We start from the raw sequence: 21,290 nt of genomic DNA on the forward strand, positions 1-21,290 counted from the left end.
TGATGACATCACGTGCAAGAGGCAATTTCCAGGTAGCATTCAAAAATGTTTTGTGTCAGAGTCAGAGTGGGGATATGTGGGAAACAAGTCTATCTATCTATCTATCTATCTATCTATCTATCTATCTATCTATCTATCTATCTATCTATCTATCTATCTATCTGTCTACTCAAATTACCATGAAATTCAAATAAATAAATAACTTACACCCACACCTAGGATAAAAACAACAAGAAAAGACACCGGTATATGATATTTACTTGATAATTAACCCGTGTTCAACTCACAGGATCAGGAGTTTGGGGATTACGAGCGGTCAGTGAAGGCATCACAGGATCCCATTTTTTAGGAGGGCTGATGTCATTTCAAAACTTAAACTCACTCCCCAAGTCACCGAGCGGCTCACTCCTTATTCCTCCTCGATCCCGCTTCACGTCTGGAGCAGCCCACTGAAGAAAAAAAAAGTCCAGGAGGAGAAACAGACTCGGAGAAAAAGGCGAAGTTCTCCCGGAGAGTCGAAGCAGAAGGATTTGGGAGCAGAAACCCGGGAGCAGCAGCAGCAGCAGCAGCAGCAGCAGCACCACCACCACCACAGTCCGTTTCTCTGCGGCCAAAGGCGGCGAAACTTTTTTTTTTTTTTTTTTTTTTTTAATCCTGTTTTGTTTTGTTGTTTGTTTACTACTAAACTGCAACAAAACAAAACAAAGATGAATCGGAGCTTTAACAGATCGCAGCCTCTGAGAAACGCGGACTGTAACGCGGTGGAAGTGAAAAGCAAGGTGAGTGGAGCTGGATGGAAATATGAAGCAGGAGAAAATAAACGTTCACATGGTCGATTCTCTCTCTCTCTCTCTCTCTCGTAACGGAGTGATCGGACTAAAACCAGGCACGTTGGGTCCGATCAGGATCCAGATCAGAAACCACCAAGTGATCGCTTCTGATTCGAGATGTTTTTGTCCAATTTTCAGTGATTTTTGGGGGGGGGGGTTGGTTTTTCTCTTTCTTTTCCACCTCCGATCATACAGATTGTGCTGATTTGGCTCTTTCCCTGTCACGAAGCTGCGGAGGGAAACTGCTTTGATACATTGTATCTCAAACGTCTCCTCTTACACTTTCATCTCTTTTCAGTCGGATGTTTCCCGCATGTTGTTACAGTGACGCGCATCGTTTCATCCTGCTGCATAAATGAAACCATCGAGTTGATTAACACAGTTTGTCCAACGCAAAACTTTTTTCATTTTTATTTTTTTTAATGAAGCATTTCAAAAGACAAACACACAATTTGTGCCACTGCTTAAAGTAAAATCCACTTCAGGAAACTTTTATTGACTTGATGTTTATGTTAATGTGGTGGAAATCCTAACAGCTAAACTAATAACATAGAGATATTTGTAATGAAGCTGAACTCACACACGTTTCAGTTCATAGTTTTAAAGCCTTTTCTCGCCGTAATAGTGTAGCTTTTATTTTAGAAAAACTATTAATTAGCTTAACAAACCCATTTTTAAAAAAAAAAAAAAAACTGAATACATTGTGTTGAAGACAGCAAAAGCAATTAAAATAAGCTTTATTACAAAAAAAACTACTAGTGTATCTGTTTTCACAGATGCACACTAAAGTCAAATATCGTCGTTAATGAGAACAATCCTGCTTCTTTTTGAAGAAGCAGAATCTCTTGCATATACTGCGGGATTTGTTCTCTTCATAAAACATCTTCTATGACTTATTTTAGGGGCCTTGCTCAAGGGTTCCACAGTGGTATCTCAGTTTAAGGATTAGGTGGAGACTGGGCAGTGGCTTTCACCTTGCCCACTAAGATCTCCTGCCAGTTAAGTGTTTTGAACCGGGTACCTTCCTGATACACCCTCTAGGCCACTAATGCCCACCATTTATTATTGCCTATGACTCCCTAACCTTAATGTTTTGAAGGGTGAAAATTATTTGAAAGTCTATCATTCACCCAGAAATTGCTACTCGGCATGAGAAGCATGTGAGGGGTTCTGCTCAGGGAGGATTGGTTCAAGCTCCTTGAGGGAGGGGACTGCCAGGCTTTGGAAAAACTCTGAATTAAATCATTAAGTGAGGCAGTATTTGTATACATGTGGTGTGTCTTTGTTTAACTGCGATGCATTAAAAGACAGATTCGGATCGGCAAGTGTTGAGGAAACGTATGTAATCCGGAGGTCTTTTCACTTTCAGAGCTGTCGTCACAGTTTAGGTGATAAGATCTAAAGGAAGACTTAGTTTGGAGTCTTTTTTTCACCGACCAGGAAGAAGAGAAGAATCTAGTAACACTTTAAAAAAAACAAGATCTGTGATTGCACGTCCGAAATATCACAGCACCGACAAAAGTCTGTGTTTATGTATTCACCGTTTCACTTTTAGCACACACAGACACACAGAGGAGTGGTGCACTGATCTTGGTGGTGGGTGGGATGGCCTGTTGCTTCAGGAGCTGCGTGGTCGGATCGAGCAGGTTTACCTGTGTCATCGCGTCACTGCAGAGGTGACTCACCGCTACGCGGAGTCACATGTTTCCCCTTTTAGATCAACTGTAACTCATCATCGATCATTACGTCAAGTTCAGGAGCTTCAACAGTTTGTTCTCTCTTGTCTCGGCTTTCGTCACAATCGATTTGTCGAAACCGAAGACAAGCGGCTCCACGCGCTCACAGCAGTGACAAATTGAATCAGAGGAAACGCATTAAGGGAAACTGATAATTGGAAGGGAGGATGAGAGGTGGAAATCCTTTTAGTTTCAACTGACTGAAGCAAAAGGATATCTAAGGACCTCTAAATAATTTGGTGGACAATAACCGACCAGAGCACAAATATCTACATTCAGAAGATCTTTGACACTTTAGACATGTTTGAAATGCTTTCGGACTAGAAAAACTAAAAGAGAGAAATTTGTGAACCCATCATGCCGGCGTGTCGCTCGCTCCACAAACGCAAAAATCATTTTGGAGAAGATTTCTACATTTTTAAGTAAATGTAAACAAAAATCAGCCAAGGTGAAGAACGACCTCCACTGTGTTGTAGTTCAAGAGACGTGTGTTTATTTCAAAATAAAGTCTCATTTAGATCAGGATCTTATTTGCAAGGAAGACCTGGCCTTTCGAAACCACATACTAAACCACAGTAACGTTACACTTGTACACAACATTCCTCTAGTTACGTTTTTATAGTCAGATTTCCCTGTGAGTTTGCTGAAGTGCTGAGCAGTGTTTTGAAGGTGTGTGTGTGTGTGTTATGAGGGTTGGAGTGTGTGATTGATGCTGTTTGCCTGGTTCTCACTGGTTCACGTTGGGTTTCTCAGGGGAAACTGTTCCAGTGATAAGCTTATCAGGGATAACACTGGAGGTGTCTGGCTGCCTGTCGCGGAGCCTCGGCCAGGAGCTGGTTTCACTCGCTTTAAGCTCTTATCTGAGACCTGGAGGGTGTGCGGGGGCGACGGGGAGCTTGGTGGAGTTTTTCCTCACTCACTCCTTCACCGTTGCAGCTGTTGGTCCGGCTGTTTATATACCTTTTTGATGACTTCCTCATACCACAGTCCTCCACCTGGTTTACTTGCGTGTTTTTTGAGTTGTGATTGACTTCGAGTATCAGGCACGTAAAGCTAAACAGAAGTCGGTGATCCTCATTTTTCTCGAGAAGTCAGTTAAAAGTCTCCGGACGTGTTACGGCCTGTCAGACATCACTTGGCTCCGATATGCCTGAAGGACAAGTGATGTCACGTTTGTCGTGGTATATTCTTAGGTCTGGGGTTTGTATTGAGGCTCATGATTAATCACATCGTGTTTAGACTTGCTTCTTCCCGAGGGCTGAGTTCTGCTTGTGAAGAAAGACTGTTCACATTTCCAAGTATAATGCCAGGAGGACGTCAGAAAAAAAAAAAAATGGAGCAACAACCGACCCTACCAATAGTCAGAGGTGTAATTATTATTTTAGAAGTCAAATGGCTCCCAGAGGTAATTATAGTTTGTGTCTTAGTTTCGCTTTCCTCGATGGTAACAACGTCTCCTGAACTCTGGGGAACCCGTTTGTCAACTTATTCTGTCATCTTCTGATGTAGGTTGAGTGTGAATCACTGGAATCCATGTTAAACGCCGGCGCTCCGTGTCTGTCTGCCTCCACTGCCGTCAGTGAACCTGGCAGCAAATTACACCCGCCTGGCATCCCCGCGGTCTTCCAGCACGCCTCCTCCTAAATTCACATGTCATCTTCTAATTACAGAGCTGGTTAATGTATCCCCCGCTCTTCTTCTATCCTCCCTGTCAGGGTACTGCTGCTCTCTTCTGCTACTTCGTCAGCAACTTTTGTCTCCCTCCTCCCGCTGCTCCGCGATCCTCTCTCCTCGCCGCTGCTGTGAGCTGATGATTACAGTAACAAACGACACCTTAGTCTACAAATTACCACTCTAATTCAAACGCCGGTGTTGCCGCCGTCGTCTCTTGATGCGGTTTATTGAGCCGTGCTGTCGTGCCTCGGTTGTTTTCTTGCATATTTGTCTGCGAGTCACATGACGACCCCACCGTGACCCTCTGCCATGTTTTCTCTGGTGGTTTGGCCTGGAAAGCTGAAGCTCAATTGTTCAAGTCTGCTCTCTTGTGCTCAAACAGTGGATGGGAGGCTGGGCTGCTGCCACTGTCATTATTTATATATATATATATATATATATATATATATATATATACAGAAAACTGACTCATCCACCTGGATTCTTCTATTGTGCTGCAGGCCGTCTTCCACTTCCCGTTGTTTGCTGCAGATGTGCACCAACAATTTGAGTTTACAATGACTTGCAGTGCCACCCAAGTTGTAAAGTGTAACTCAACACTTTGAAAAGAAGTCTTATTATGCAAATGATTGTTTTGACAGTGGATTGTTGGTAAATAAGGGTTCATCTGAGACTTTAGAAAACACAACGTTCAGGTATCATCCATTGAGATAATTATTACAATATTCATGATAAACAGCCTTTTTATATAGATATAAAGTAAATATAGAGTAAAAACAGTGATAAAACCGTCTTGTTATAAGACTGCCCAATTTGTTTAACTCTGGTGTGGGATGTGCTCTGCTATCTGACAGTTTTTTACTACAGCTTTAATCACCCAGTTTCAACCAGTTCAACATTTAACTGATTCAATATTGCTATTCCTGTACATATACATCAGCAGGGAGTTGTAATTTAAAAGTCTCACAATCTGATTCGACACATAAGCAGGATCTAGGAATTCATAATGAAATGGTTCTTAAAATCTGAAAGGCAGAACTTTCAATATTCTTGTTTAATGTTGATTGACATGACTGAAATAATTGGCAGAATGAGGCAAAACGACAATGAAGATGTCCTCACAAAGGCATTCTTCTGATTTTTTGTTGGTATAAAGTTTGGTCCTGCAAGAAAATTCATTAAGAATAGTTAACAATGGCTGAAGCGTTTTGGCTACTACACATGGGAGGAGCCTACATGATTACCACCATCTACCCACCTAAAATTATTCTGGATTAATGTTTAAGCACAAAACAATGTGCGCCGGCCAGTTTGCAAAACGTTACGGTAATATAATTAGCGTTGGAAGACAGCTGTCATAGCATCAGTATGAGGAAACGGGTTCGAGCTCATGTGTCATCAGAATCTATTGAAACACTGAGATTCAGGAAAAGGATCAACTGGCACTGCAGTGATGTCGATGGCTTTAGCTGAAGTTTACACAGCACCTTTTATGGTAAAATCATTAGTCGACTCCTTGGCACCAAATATTGTACCTTTATTGATCTGTTCCAGAAACATGCCCGTCTCTTATCTATCAAGCCCACTCAATGTGTGTTTACCTCTGAAACGGCTACTAAATGTCATGGCCGCACACTCTGCGGACTTCCCTGCACATTTTGTGTGTCAGTCACATCCTGGTTTTCCTTTTCCTGTTTGGATGCCTCTCTGACTCGTCCTTTAATGCCCTCTTCTTTTGTTTTTTTTGCCTTTTCAGTATGGGGCAGAGTTTCGCCGGTTTTCAGTGGACCGGATCAAACCCGGCAAGTTTGAGGAGTTCTACAAACTCATATTGCACATTCACCGCATCGCTAACATGGAGGTGATGATCGGTTACGCCGACATCCACGGCGACCTCCTGCCCATCAATAACGACGACAACTTCTGCAAGGCGGTGTCTACGGCTCATCCGCTTCTCAGGATCTTCATACAGAAACAAGGTAAGCTTGTAGATTTAAGCGCTTTTTCTCAAAAATCACAATCTCAAAACGAGTTATCAAAATGGATATTCTTTTTCTAATATCCTATTCAAGTCTATTACGTTAGCAGCATCTTGTCTGCAGGATATTTCCACGTCCAGTTCTGTTGGTACCGAGGCTTTCTTGTTTACTTCACTCAAAGTTCTGTGTGTGTGTATGTGTGTTTTTGTGTTTCCTGTCCTCTCAGTGGCTGGATCAGTCTGTCTGTGCCTGTCTGCCTTGCTAAGTCCTGTGCCTTATCCAGAGGAAAGGCTCGCAGGCAGATGAGCGCACATAAACATACACACACACAGAGGCTGGTGCCTCTGCAGCCCCATAGAAATCAGGTCATTGAGCAAAGCCTGTATCCCAGCATACCAGACATTACTGAGAGACAAAAGATCTGCATGAAAAAAGAGGCTCCTTACTGGGTTCCCTCTCCGTTTGTGTGTGTGTGTGGAAGTGTGTGTTTGTTCACAAGCAACACCGCCGTAAACTCAAAGAAAACCAAGTCCTAGCCCCTCTCTCTCTCGCTCTCTCTCTTTCCATCTCTGCCTCTGATCCCACGTCTGAAGTGGGTCTTGACTGCCTGCCAGCCAACCAGCCAGCCAGCATACAAATGAATCCATCACCATTCACATCTATTCATACCCTCAATCCGTCTTGGAATGTCCTTCGCTCAGTCTGTGTAATGAACATGTACACTCAAGGGCATTGCTTTAATTGTCCCTCCAGTGGCTCGGGTACAAAAACCATCCGCATTGCATTGAACAAACTTGCTGCCGATTTTCCGGAAAACTGGGTTCGGAGGCCTCATAAGCTTGTGTGAGTTACAATCCAATACACCAAACCAACGTAGATAAGACATCTGCTGGGAATGTGCACGTTCAGCGTGAAGGTTGTTAATTAAATAGCTCCATCCGACCAACTCTTATGCAATGGTATGCATTGGATTTAAGCCATCATTTGTCTTTAGGGTTTATTCTCACAGCTGCTCAGAGCTGAAAGAAGTCATGGGATACCTTCTTCTGTTTCTGTGCATATTATGTGCATTCACATGGACAGATGTGGAAAGTACCACAGTAAAACAGTTTGCTGCTGATTTATATTTACTCTTCAATAGTTTTCTGGTGTCTGATCTACTAAAATCTTTCTACTTTTACTGCCGACAGTTTGACACAAACATTCAAACAAAGGTGTTTTGTTTTGCTTTTTAATTTCTTTGCCCGTCAGAAGGACTTCCAGTACTTTGATGCCTCTTTGTTTGATTTAGCAACATCATAACTGCTTTCTAATCACATTGATGAATCAATAAATGAAGGAAGCTGTATTTTTGTTTGATAATCAGTGCTTTCCTGACAGGACAGATAAAACAGAGTTGTGAACATAGAAGATTGAATGTGAGAGCTACTGGAGCAGCGTGAGAACCGGGTGACTGAAAACAAAGGCAAAATTGGTTGATTATTCCCTCTTGTATTTGAATGTTTGTGTTTTTGCCACATCTCCTGGGTGAGGTGTGAACCTGACCCTCATCCCTTTCCCTCCCTCTCTCTGTCCTTACCTCACTTCAGAATGCCTAAAACAAGAGAAATCCCCTAAAACACCACAAGGACATAGTGATCTCTGCTGACGGACGGATTGGTTTCTCGCGCTGCTGGAAGGGGCTTATTTAGCGATGTGATGGCGTAAACACAGCGCTGACATGGTGATGTGGTTGAGAGGAATGTGCACTGTTGTGACTGATGCTGGAGCGGTCCGAGCATCCTAAGCCTCTCTGCAAGTCTATTGTTGGTTGCTGCACAAAGAGATTGTGTGTGTGTAACCGTGTGAGTACCTCATGTCTGGGAGCAGAGGAGAGTCCTGCACACAGTGTGGCACGGGCGCTGACCAAGTGTGTGTGTGTGTGTGTGTGTGATAGTGACTGTATCAGTCGGTACCAGCCCGTGACCCCAGGATCCCCAGCGGTGACATGGTGTGTCTTCTCCTCCCGTCAGCAGACCACCCCAGAAGAAACACAAGGCTTCACGCATGTATTAAAACGGTGTGACTCACCACACGGTCACATCACCGAGCCTCTGAAGAACTTTGGCTACAGTGGGCTCTCTGATGGAAGTGAAAAGAAAAAGAAACATTTGAGTTGTTTGTGGCTTTTGTAGTTTTTATTTAGAAACTAGGAAACATAAACGATCCTTCCAGATTCTGTAAAAGTAGTTGCTGTGTTTTGTTAAGTTACAATGTAGCGACATCATGCAGTCAAACTTATCATATCATAAACTTAATACATAAAAATAGCAAAACTAATCCTGTACATCTACGTGGGTCACTAATGTCCTGGGGAAATAAATGAATGGAGCTAACAGAGAATTGAACCATTGTCCTCGTAGGGAAATGGAAGTAAATGGAGAATGTGGTTGTGGTCTAGAATTTTACCTCATTGATAATCCGCAAACCATTTTGGTCTATTTCCTCATAGAGTCATCCTCGGCTGCGTTTCTATTGGTTGTTGACAGCAACCAGCCCTCCATGTAGTGAGACGCCAGTTGAGAACTTTCTGTTGTTGTCTGTGGTCGCACGACCATGATTTCGATCATCTGTGAACTCCTCTCACTTTTCCACAGCAGACTGTTGATTTTAAGCCACAATGAAAGACGCCGTCATGCTTGCTCATCTGTTTGCCTGAGACGGACAATATTTTTGATTCATTGTGCACAATGTATCTCAGTCAGGACACGGTGAGAATTCAAAGAATTTAATTAAAGACAAAACGGACTGACGGAGGCGAAAAAAACCTCATATCTGAGACGTTTCTAACTTTTCATGACACGCTGTTGGAAGAAAAAAAACTATTCCACCTACAAGGTCCGGTGATGCGTCAGAAGCCTGAAGATGAAGCTACGATTGGTTTTACTGGACCTGTTTGACTCAAGATAACTCACTTTTTTATTTTACTGCTCAAGTCCGACGCCGGCCCTCCCCTGCATTCTGAGATTAGGAAACTCTGTGACTCGTCCTGCATGTGTGTTGCTCTTTCATTGTAACAGTAAGTGCTACAACGTCTGTGTGTGTCTTTCATCTACCCGACACTCCCCTCCCAGGCTCGGATATCCATTGTTGGTGAAATCACTCGAGCACACGCCGTCGTTTTGTGGCGACGCAAACGATAGCCCTGCTGAAGGTACCTGTTACTGCCTGTGGGGCCTGAGAGTGCAGGTTTACATGTTGCGGTCTGTTCGCAGCAGCCTGTCGGTGTGGATGATTCCAGGGTACTTCAGTCTGGGCGAGGAGAAGTTAAGAAGAGACGTGTGGTTTCTTGGCTATCTGAAACATTGTTCTTGTAACATTGCGTGCTCCAGATGAAGGAAAACCGTGAGACTGAAGCTGCAACAAGGCCTCCCATTTTTGAGCAACCGCACATATTCATGTTTTCGACTAACCATTGTTTCCCTCGTCACCTCAGTCATCCTGTCGGTGTTTGCACAGCGTTTCATGTGGAGATTTCAGGATTTGTCTTCTTCTCAGGAGCCTGTTTGCTCGCATTGAATATTGAATGTTTCCTAATCCTCTTACGCCTGGGTGGATTTATTTAGATATTATGAATGTAAAACTGTCAAAATGTGCAATAGGTGAGTGTTTCTGCCCCTTATATTACAATATTATTGTATTCGTGACTGCGTACAATCAATTTTCTGTGACTATGTATGAGATCGTTCAATTATTTCCTCAACCACCCTTAGTTTGGATTTTTTTTAGCAATAGCAACGATTTTAACAGCTTTAGTTTAAATGCATCAATTCATAGAGGGGGGGGGGGACTAAACTGGGCAAAGTTTTGGACTGGGGCAGTTCTCATGCAGGAAGAATAGGAAGGGGGAGGAAAAAAAATGGGACGCGTCAAAAGATTTGTGGTGAAAGAGCAGCTCTGTATGTGGATGTGGACTCTTGTCTGGTCAAATGTGTGGGGGTGTGATTGTGGTGGCTAAGTCATGTGTAGTCGGCTCATGATTGATTGATCGGCGTCGGACCGGGGTCACGTGCACTTTTCAGCTCTTGTAAAGGCTGCGTTGGTTCAGAGGAGGGGAACATGGCTACTAAAGCACCAATACTTTAATGGTCTCAAAATGTAAATTTAGTCGCATATTTGGACATGGATGTTCCACAAAAAAAAAAAGGAGCGCTGTGAGTGCTAATGTGCTGAAAAACTCAAGAGTGCTTGCAAAATGTGAACCTTGAGTCTTTTTATTTTCCACTCCTCCAGTAATATCTACTAATCTTAAGATTGACTTTTTGGGCACATTGGTGGAGAGAAAAAGTTGAAATTACATCCATTGTGTACCTGTAATTGCACTAAAGTGGAGAGAAAGTTCGCATCCAAGCAAAACACATTCCTGCGTTTCAATGGTCTTTTTTTTTTTTTTGAGGCGAGAAATCTCGACTGTTTTTGTAGACAGTGCCAGTGGCCTGCACACAGACTAAACTTTCAACAAAGAAGAGACCCCTGTTTGTCCAAGGGCTAAAAGTTTAAATAAATAGAGCGGAGAGGTAACGCGGGGTTGTATCTGCGTGGTTTCGTATCCAGAATGCCGAGTGCCAGAGCGGCTTGCAGCTCCAGAAAGCCGGCAGCTGGCCGCACCTGTGAAAACTGGGGTCAGATCCCATCATCAGCCAAACTGAAGAGAGATGTGGTGCGGCAGCACTAATAAAAAAAAAGCACAGCAGCCACGCCGGCTGAAGCTGAGCTGTGAAAGACATCCTGGCTGGTCCTGTTTTCGCAAGAGCTTGGACAGCACAGTTGTTTGCAGATCAAAGAGAATATATTTCTGTGTCGACTCTCTGCTATTCTTCTTTCCTTTTGCAACAGTTAAAGCAGAAATGCCGTGAGGAGGAAAAGCCAGACAGACTTTGTTATTGACTTCCAGTCATGGTAATGGCAGTGGGAAAAAATAACGCAGCCTGTGAATGAAAAGTCCAAGTCGAGTTTTCTTTGGTCATGATAGTCACGTTAACTTACTTTTTTTTTTTTTTTTCATCACAAACTGCTGACGTCCATAAAGGGACAAGTTAGTTCTAATTAAATACAGTGTTAAAAATAACTCCCATAAAGTCACATATTACCTCAATTCCACTATATTTGGTGAGAATGTGCCAGTAACTTATTACTAATATGAAATTAACATATTTATAGTCTCTGAAGTTTATGTGTGCTTGTTGCTTTTGTCAATGAAACACTTAGAGAGCGGCTGTCTGCAAGCTTTGGCATTAACTGATGGAACCAGCAGTACTGGAGATTTATTCCAGTCCTTCAGTAAAGATCACATGATTGTTGCTGTCTGCATGTTGGTGGTTTATCTCAACGGTTTTGCTGCTGCTTTTTCCTCAAGTGCATTCGTTACTGGGATCATGTGCATTTGAAAATATTGGCCTTTATTAACGGATGATTAACACAAACAGACCAAAAGGCATGTGTGCATCACCTTTTCACTTCCAACTAACTGATGTAATTATTGACTCTGCGAGTGCTGATAGATCAGCTACTGTGTCACAGCAATGCCACTATGTACACACTGTAGACATTCTGAAAAAGAGACATTCAATAGTAATGCACAAGTAACATTACAGAGGAGTGACACTTTTCTACTGGCTTGAGCAATAAAATAACTAAAGTGTATTTTATCTATTTCCGCTCGGGTGTTTAACGGCCTTTAGTGATATATATGTAATTTGTTATTGTAGAGCAAGAAACAGACATTTATAATGAAATAGATTTGTCATAATCAAGCCAGTGCAAAAGGAAGACAATACAGTGAAAGAATGTACATTAGCAATCTGAAGGAGGAACCACCCAAAAAACTATTTATTGCCACTTGCGCTGTAGAATTGCTTAATTTTTTCACCTGATATCATTTCTGCTGTAACTGGAAATCAATCCCAGGTCCCCACACTCGATCTCAAGACATAACCTGCTTAATCTGATGAGCCATTTCATTTTATGAGCTCCTATTTCACAAATGTTATCAAGGCATTTTGTCCTATTTTACATCATAAGCAATGAGGCTGGACAATATTAGTAATACAATCAAAGAGCGATAATGTTATCAACTGCTGCGATGATTATATGGTTGCGATAAATTACGTACTTAATTGCAGGTACATACAAATAACAGGCCGTTCCTCTTAAACATGTGGTCTTCATTAACCACATTTCCCTTCACTCGTATCCACCTGAACCTTCTACTGTGGAGGGAAACCAGAGTGTCACCGGGTCTTAAAGCTGCTGTTGAATAGAGAAAAGGTGTGTTTTTAAAACTTTTCCACATTAGCTGATGTGGGCTTCCTTTTATTTTTGCTGTATCTATTTCACAGTTGTATTGGAACGTGACATTTATTTATTTCGTCCCGGTTCCGTACGCATGTATGTACTGCGTGTCCATTATGTAAAAACAGTGTGTTTTCAGAGCAGCGTAACACACACTGTTTCTGTTGTCGTGTCCAACTGCAGAGATATGTTAGCACATCTGGCCACTCTCACGCCATAGCCAAAAGGATTCTGAGAACACGTGCTTGCGCGTGTATGTGTGTTGTGTGTACTTTTGTCCACATGCCCTCTCGCTAGATGAGCTGGTGAAGCACATGTGTCAACATGCCAGGGCTCAGTCATGGTTGCTGCAGGAGCTCCCTCAGTAATTAGCATTGGTGCTTCATCCGGGTCAGGCCTCACTAAGCAGATTTAGCCGCCTGGCACTGGATTACGATGCATTTCTTGATCAGTATCGATAACTGTCATTTTTTTTTTGTGCCAAAGTGCAGCCTTTTCTGACTTGTTTCTTTTGCTTGGTCGTGTTTTTGATGTTGTTTTAATAGCCGGATTAAACACTTGCATTCCAGCCCTGCAATCAAATGCCATGACGAGCATGAAGAATTCTTGTCCTCATACCAGCAGGTCTATTTTGGGCCGCATAAAGGCAGGGCATTGTTGTTCTGCTTTCGTATGCTTTTGTGACTCCATTTGCGCAGTCATGAAGAGCGAGTATGAGTGTGGTCTGTTATTCTGCTCTTTGTGCTTGGTACCATATAGAGCGGCCTCAGGCTACGCAGTGAAGGACCTGGTAAGTGAAAGGGAACGCTGTGAAACAACAACTGGAGGCACTACCCACTGGTCTTCGAAGGAGACAGCAATTGGCAATAAAGCTGTTATTTTCCCTTTTTTTTTTTTTTTTTTTTTTTTTTGTACTTTTCCTTTTTTGTTTTGTGTTTACGTTCTCTTTTCCCAAGAACAGTGAAAGTGTGCAGCTCATTCCAGACTGATGGCAACAAAACGCAGCTCCCGATCCATCTGATCATCTTGGTATGCATTGAGGAATTTAGTTTTAGGTTGCTACAAGACCGATCCGTGTTCTTTTAATTGTCAAGGGCACGGAGGGGGAAACCACTGCAGACAGAGGGGAGTCAGCCTGACAGTAAGACAGACGGACAGGCTGGGAGGAGTAAGCAAGCAGGCAGGTTAAGCCCACCTCCATTCTGTGGTCTGGCTCTCAATGTCTCGTTCCAGTCCGAGCCAGCAGAAGTCAGGAATTTTCTGGAGACGCGGGGAAGCCCAGGCAGGCAGCAGTGACGAGAACAAAAGTTGTATGAGACAAAAAGGCTTTTATTTGGGCTTTGTGTGAGCTTTAAATAGATACTTTGATGACACATCTGGGTCACACTCGGGAGGGCAGCACCCTGGGAAACTGTACCACCTTTCATCCCAGACAAGTTGAAGGGCTGTCGGAAACTGGTGCAAGTGTCTCCGCACGCATCTGTACCCTCTGCCAAATAAAGCCCCGTCTCTACTGGGAAACTTTTCTGTGTCATAAAACCTTTTAGGTAGTGTGTGTGGGCTTCTCAATAAAACCTGTGTGTGGCCTTTTCTCTGCACGTCTTCAGACAATGGCAGCCACAGTTAAGAGTGATGGAGATGCTCGGTTCCTGCCAGGAGCAGGACGGAGCACCAGCAGCCCCGTCTGACTGGAAGCTGCCTCTCTTTGTGCTCCTGACTGCTCGGCCACTGGAGACCAGCTCGCATGACTCGCACATCATGTCAGCTCAGCTGGCACAGAAAGATATAGATGGGTATGATAGAAATGCAGGAGGATGCACAAACACACACCCTCAATATCTATGCAGTGAGAAGCATGTACTCCGTTTCATTACATCTGTGGTGTGGGTGTGTTAAGTGTCTGTGAAATTAGTCACTGTATGCTAATTACAAGCTGGTGTACTGCAAAAAGGGATTCCTCTTAAAATACTTAGGAGCCTGGTTGTGCTAACTTTAGTGATATATTAAAGGAAATCTGACTACTGTCTATGTTTTTGAGTAAAGTCAGCTTAATGTTAATTTGTATAAAATGGTATGTCTGCTGAATCTTTATCATCAGTTGTTTAAGCAGGTTAAGGCAAGACATTTAAAGGAGAACACATTTCACTTTTAGGTAAAATGGCAACTATAAACAATTACTTTTTCGCACAACGGTTTGATTCAGTGTCTATTTGGCAGCTCCTTTTTGCAGAGGTTGCTGTTGCAAGTCATTGCAACTTTCACTTGGTTAGTTTAATACATCCGGTGCCCGTCGTACTGCAACTGGGATTCGAACATTGTTCCCTCACATACAATACCATTCTATCATTAGAAACTGTGAATCTTCTGTTCATTTTAGATGTATTTTATGAATTCATTTTTAGTTATATTCTTAGTTTATATTTCATGAATATCAAGAACACAGTATTCAAAAAGTATAAATATATATATCTTTTATATGCATCTGTAAAACTGGTTAAAACCTTGAATCCTTTTTAGTGTAGTCTTGCTTTACTTTGAAAGGCACGCACACACACACACACACAGCTTCTCTTTGTTCTTGAGCGCTGGGAGGTGGGGACCTTGTGTTTTAATTAAACTTTGAAGAGCTGTTGTGTTTGTCAAAATTATATTGGTGTTTGTGTTTCCTAAGTCCCTGCTTTCATTTTGGTTTTATGACCCTGCTTTGAACTACAGCCCCTGCTCTCCCACAATGAAGTTTCCAGAAACTCTGGGCCAGGAGTGTGTGTCGCTGCACCTTTTACTCTGATTTGTTTGCCACTATTATGAGATCTTTCCTCATTGTATTTCCTCATCTTTTGGCTTTAAATGGCCAAAAAGAGAAGATGAGTTTAGTTTTTTTTATTAATTCTAACCAACATTAGAATGTTGGTAGTATTGTTCCAACATTTTGAACAGGATGCCACATATTTGTGCTCCTTCACAGTGGATAAAATTAACTTCATACACAACTGCTTTCAATTTGGAAACGCCGTCACACTTCACGACATTTTCTGCCACTATGCTATTCCTATTCTCAAAAGCTCTGTGGCCGAGCTGCAATGGACTTCATCCTGCATCTGCATGAGCCCGAAGACGTCGGCTCTGGAAATTGTGCGATAGCTGTGATGAATACAGCTGGTCCTTCGGGGACAAACAAACAACTTCCTAAGCCGCCGCCTCAGCCACTCCTCAGTAGCGTGAAGCTTCAAAGCTACAAGCTTGAAATACTTGAGTGCCGTATTTCTCTCTTGGTTTATGGGCTCGGAAGTAGAATGAGATCCAGTAACGTGTGACTTTAAATTCACAGCTATGTAGGAGTTTATTTTCCATTATTCTTGTAACAACTTTGAAACAAACGCACAAACGGAGCCTTTGTTTGGGCTATGAAAGACTTTTGGATTGTTTTGGAGGGCCGTGATAAGTTTTGAATTCTGTATTTAACAGAAGATTTAATCCAATGACTTTACGGATGAGACCATTTTTAGAAATGTCTTTTACATACATGATTATCACAAAATCTAACAGAATCTTGATGGGCAGAGGAAAAATAATCCTTTGGGCCAACCGGCTGCACGCTGTATATTGTTCGAAAAAAAGACTGGGGAGCAGCTACCTGTTTGAGAGGCAATAATATGTTAATGATCTGGCTTTGGTGGAACTGATGATCACCTAGTTGTGGACAGACAAACCATTTCTGCCCGTTTTAAACATTTGTGAGAAAGAACTAATCATCCCCTGGCCCCGTTGTGATAGGAAGTCATTAACAGGACTTGATAACCCGGCAAACCAGTGTCATCTGTATTGCTTCCTGTAATGCATTAAACATCACATGTGAAAAGTTAAATAACGGTGGAGAGTAGATTTCCTTCAGTCAGGACAGAGACTGAAAAGCTCACGTTTGTCCAAATAAGAGAATGCAGTGGAAAATTCCCAGGCCAAGTTTGAGCCGAGCCACGAGCGAAGGAAGGGAAAAGGGTGAAGATTTGGGGTTTGGGAGAATGGGGAATATGGACGCTGGGTGGGTGTTAGTGGGTTATGGAGGGAGGAGTTGCAGAGAGACTGCTCGCTGTAGTTCCTTCTTAATTACAGCTCTGCTCAAGGACAAGGCCAGGCGTTGTGTGTGTGTGTGTGTCTGCCCACACATCTGTGTCTATCTGTCCAACAATGGAGAACTCAAACCAATTCACACATGGAAGTGTTGTAAGTTCAAGTACGAGTAAACTTTTTGTGCCCATTGAAGAAATCCTTGTTTACTTTTTGTGTGCGTTTGGTTTCTGATGCAGCCATCAGATCAAATCCTGGACTTTAGTTTTGTGCAAATTTCTGTGGTTTTTCAATGATTCGTCTGCATTTTTGTTCATATTGAGCACAGCTTTGCAGTTTCTATCTGAAGTTTCTTTTTCATGTAATTCACACTTGAATCGGAGTTTACGTGGAAGGTATGTTCGAAGGATTATTTCTAATCTACTTTTTAGGCGTCTCTAATCCTGACAACTGTTGACTTCATGGATCAGTAGCAGCTTTTTAAGTGGAGCAATGAAAAGGCTTGCTAGCCAGCACAACATCCACCTAGCATTCCCTCAGCAAGGAGTTATTTTGGGAGTCTATAATTACAAAGGAGGGACTCTTAGCTTTTCGACAGTTCAGCCGCAGTGAAACACACTCGCCACTGGCCAGAATGGCCTCAGAGCCACTTGGGTACACTTTTAACTTGGCTCTTGTTCCAAAAAACTAAAATCTCCTGATGACAAGATTAACATATTGGCAGTAAATCAAATCTGACCCCGTTTTTTCTTGTAAACAAAGTGTGGCACTTAACACAATGCTTTGAAATGACTGCAGTTTATGCTGCAGATGCATATGGCAGCGCCACGTTATAAATACTTTACAATATAGACTCGCTTCTTGTGAAACCAATCAGATAAGCAAGCCCTTATAGCATGTGAAGCCATTTATTCATCTCATGGTTGACCCTGGTCAGACATGCATGGCCTCTGGGGGGGATAAAAACATCCAAACCTAAATCTACTTAATGTGAAAACCTTTGACAATGTACAGGTCGAGTAGAAAGTGTTTTAAGGGAAAGCTCCTGAATGCACCAACGTACTTGTAAAGTCACCAAGTTCTCAAATGCCGCACGAAATAGAAAATCACCTTTAGCATGAACGAGATCTGTTTTTATTTTGCACATGCAGTCTTTTTTTTTTTTTTTTCTTCCTCCTCAAAATATTCTGAGCAGGTCTGCTTAGAGGGAGTCGACTGTTTCTTTAAGCTTGTTTACTTTACTTGCATCCCCTTGTGGCCAAGCCCCACTGATGATATAAGAGCCCATTCTGTTGTTTATTTTAAAGGGAAAAGAGGGGCCATACCTTTTGAGTTATCACTTTCTTTCTTTGTAGGTGGCATTGACAATTTGTGGCTGCTTTTTGTTTTGTTCTGTTTTGTCTTCACTCTCCGGTGCACTGCTGTGTGACGTGTGCGCTAGTGCAACAGCGGTTTGTGGCATTGAGTAATTGTAGGAGCATCTACAGCCAGCAAGACGGCGACGACTGTGTACATCCCTATATAGGTCACGAGGCTGAAACAATGAGACAAGCTGTCACACACACGCACCCCCCAGACTATACTGGCGTTTGTTTCACAGTAGCATGCACTGAAGTGATTTGATTGGCCAGAATTGAGCATGAATTGTTTTGCTGATTGGTCACCACAAATCACCAGAGCTGGCAACGAGCCTGAGAGCAAACTATTGAACGCCGGAGTAAATCACGAGGGGCGTCTGATCCAAGTGTCTTATCCAGGGTTCTTAGTGATATGACTGATTACTCTTGAGAGAAAATAAATAGCCACTGAATTGAAACTTGTGAAGCCGCTCTTAAATAACGATTGAGTTTTGTATCATTGTCTGGAAGTCTGAGTGCAGAGTCGTAGCTCCGCACAGATCGAGGTTATCAGTAGTAAGATTTGCAGGTAGAGACCTGCTCGTGCGTTCGCTATGATATCGCATCAGACCCTGAAGTGACTCACAGTGGGTTTGCAAGAATAGACAGACACGCCGTGAGAAGACACTGCCCCTTTTCCCAACCTCCCACCCTCTTGGCCTCCCCCCTTCTCCAAACATGTGGGCCAGGAGTTGGTGGTTGAATCAGGCCAACTCAGCAGTTCAAGATGGGAGAGGAAGGAAAAGAATGGAGGAGGGGAGCACTGAGCCCTGACTCTTGTCCCGATATGAATTGTGTCCTAGAGACTGCCTGAAACAATGGGCACTGACAGCTCATGTGGAAATACTCCCACAGAGAGCTTTGACATTGTGTCTGTGAGTGAGGAGAGAGCAGTGATTTGGCTCCAGAGACAAGATGAAGTAAGCCACAAATGGAGTCAGTGGAGCAAAGCAGGAGCAGGAAGAACCGAGGATGTGTGTCACCACTCACAGGAAGTGTTCTGTTATGCTGTGTGATTGTGTAAGAGAGGGAGATGGTGTTTCAGGTGCTGTGGGAGGTGGGGGAGACGGAGGCCTGTCCAAGCCTGCAACAGCATTTACTCGTCACACTTTGGCAATGATGGGGGGGGGGGGGTGTCTGAGTCACCTGGAGGCCCGGAAACGGGGCTTCACTGACCCTTGTTTATGATCGACAGAAGTTTAAGAGAACTCACAGTAATGACCTGCATGTAGCAGTAGGATTAAAGGCCTTCACACATAGATTGTTTTTGACACCAAGTGGAGATTAGTTACAGTCGTTGTCATGAGTACATTAAGCAGGACACAGATATCAGAATCTGTCCTACTGAATGGACTCATGACAACAACAGTTATCATGTCATGAGATTGCAGACCAAGTAGCAGAATTAGATAATATTTCTGTGCTTTTGTTACACAAATCACATCAACTTGCCACCTTCTGCTAGCGAGAAGTTCCATCGCAATTATGGATGTTCCTGGTGACTGAACAAAAGTTTTAATGAGTCGCCTTGTCTGAAAAATGACAACGCTAAAGAACTATTATTTAACACAACTCACAGTTAAACATTTTCCTTAAAAATATTGTCTATTCAGATCCCTTTGAAGTGTGTAACCACCATCTCCTACAATGATATCTAATTTTATCTGCTGACATTCATGTCAATTGATGCCATGTGCAACTTTGAAGGTCATCATTTTGAGTCGCAACACATGGTATTCATTCTTAGCCGATACCATTATCTTCCTGAAGTTTCTCGCTTCAACTAATTTAAGTGATGAAAATCTTCCCAGGTAGGATGGGGTCCCAGCGTCTCCGGGTAAATGATGCCAAAATGGCTGGAGCATGGCTTACTAGCACTACGAGCAGCAGCAGATGTTATTCGGTGCAGGTTAACGTCTAAATGCTCAAGTTGAACGCCGCACATTGCTGAAATGGAGAGACTATAAGCCATTTTTCTTTATGACAAAGCCTACATATTGTAACAGGAGGCCTTCATCCTCTGGGGTTCTCGGCTGCAGTTGGGCACAGAGGCACGGACACGGCTTCCCCATCCATCCATCCATCCATCCCACATGAACACACAACCTTGAGATTGAGAGTCTCATGCTCTACCAACTGAGCTAGCCGGGGACGACACGGCTTCCCATTTCACCATTTTAGGAACAAAATCCCACAAACTGCACACACACTGCTGCCTTCCCACCGAGTCCCCTTCGGAGGCGCTGCTGCAGTCCCAGGCCACCCAGCTACCCTTCCTCCACTCGACTGTTCTCTCAGGCCACACACTCCTTTTTCGTGCTTCTCTCCACAGCATGCTCTCTTGCTGCTTCCTTTTTTTTTTCTTTTCTTTTTTTTTCTCTCTCTCTCGCTCTCTCTCTCTGGCTCTTCCCTTTTGTCTCCCACACTGCTGTGGGAGATAAAAGGGAGGCAATCGGAATCTGATGAGGCACAGGTGTGACTCGTCACCTCCCTCCCACATGCCTCGTTTCCCTTTTCTTGATAGAATCTAGACAAACCGTGATTGTTTTGCAAAGGTTCTTAAGTGAATCTCCACCTAAAATCAGATCTACCCAATGTTTCATTTTTGTTTTATAAGTCAACAACAAGGACAACATTGTTATTCTAGAAGGATTTTAAACCCAGACAGCAGATGATAGTTGTTCATAATGTTGCCTCAGAGGAGGAATGAAAGTACAGCCTGCATCCCACAACCCATCAAACAGAACTGGTGTTTCTCGAGGCACTGAACATGTAAAACCTTAATATTAATGGTCAAACATATATAATTTCCAGTGTCATGTATTCATTACACCTTTAAAAGCCAATAATCCTGCCAAAGTCAGTGTGGATCAACAGTAACAGTCGATCCAAACAGAGAAAATCTCTAAATGTGTTGTACCAAACTGCACAGTTCACAAAGTGGATGTGTGACTGTGTGCATGCTTGCCTGGTCAAAGGTAAAAATGATCTCATTCAGCTTATGAAACAACATTTTCTTTGGCTGCTTATTAATCAAGCCGTAACGCGATGGGTTATTTTGGTTGCCCTCAGTGCGAATGGGACGAAACGTCTCCATAGACGCTCTCATAACAAAGGATCACTTTTCCTGTGGGTTGATGTAAGACCTTCTCAGCATGATGTCCCCTGTGAAGACAGACTCACCCTTTCAGGCCAATGAAACCTGTCTGCTGGAGTGCTGTTCAGTGTCCGTTAGTCAGGCAACTAAAACCATAATCCTCCTAGTCTGCTTGTTGTCTG

General features: G+C 43.0%; 1 protein-coding gene across 1 annotated transcript in view; it reads left to right on the forward strand.

The window, feature by feature from the left end:
- The first annotated feature begins 327 nt into the window (after positions 1–327).
- pard6gb (par-6 family cell polarity regulator gamma b) overlaps positions 328–21,290 on the forward strand; it is a 35,277-nt gene continuing 14,314 nt past the window's right edge. Inside the window, exons 1-2 of the mRNA XM_080484911.1 lie at positions 328–779; positions 5,997–6,219. Of these exons, the coding sequence (XP_080341037.1) occupies positions 708–779; positions 5,997–6,219 (295 nt within the window). The 5' untranslated portion in view covers positions 328–707. The remainder of the gene's footprint in view (positions 780–5,996; positions 6,220–21,290) is intronic.

Source organism: Lipophrys pholis (genome assembly GCF_963383615.2).
Source record: "Lipophrys pholis genome assembly, chromosome: 17".
Lineage (NCBI taxonomy): Eukaryota > Metazoa > Chordata > Actinopteri > Blenniiformes > Blenniidae > Lipophrys > Lipophrys pholis.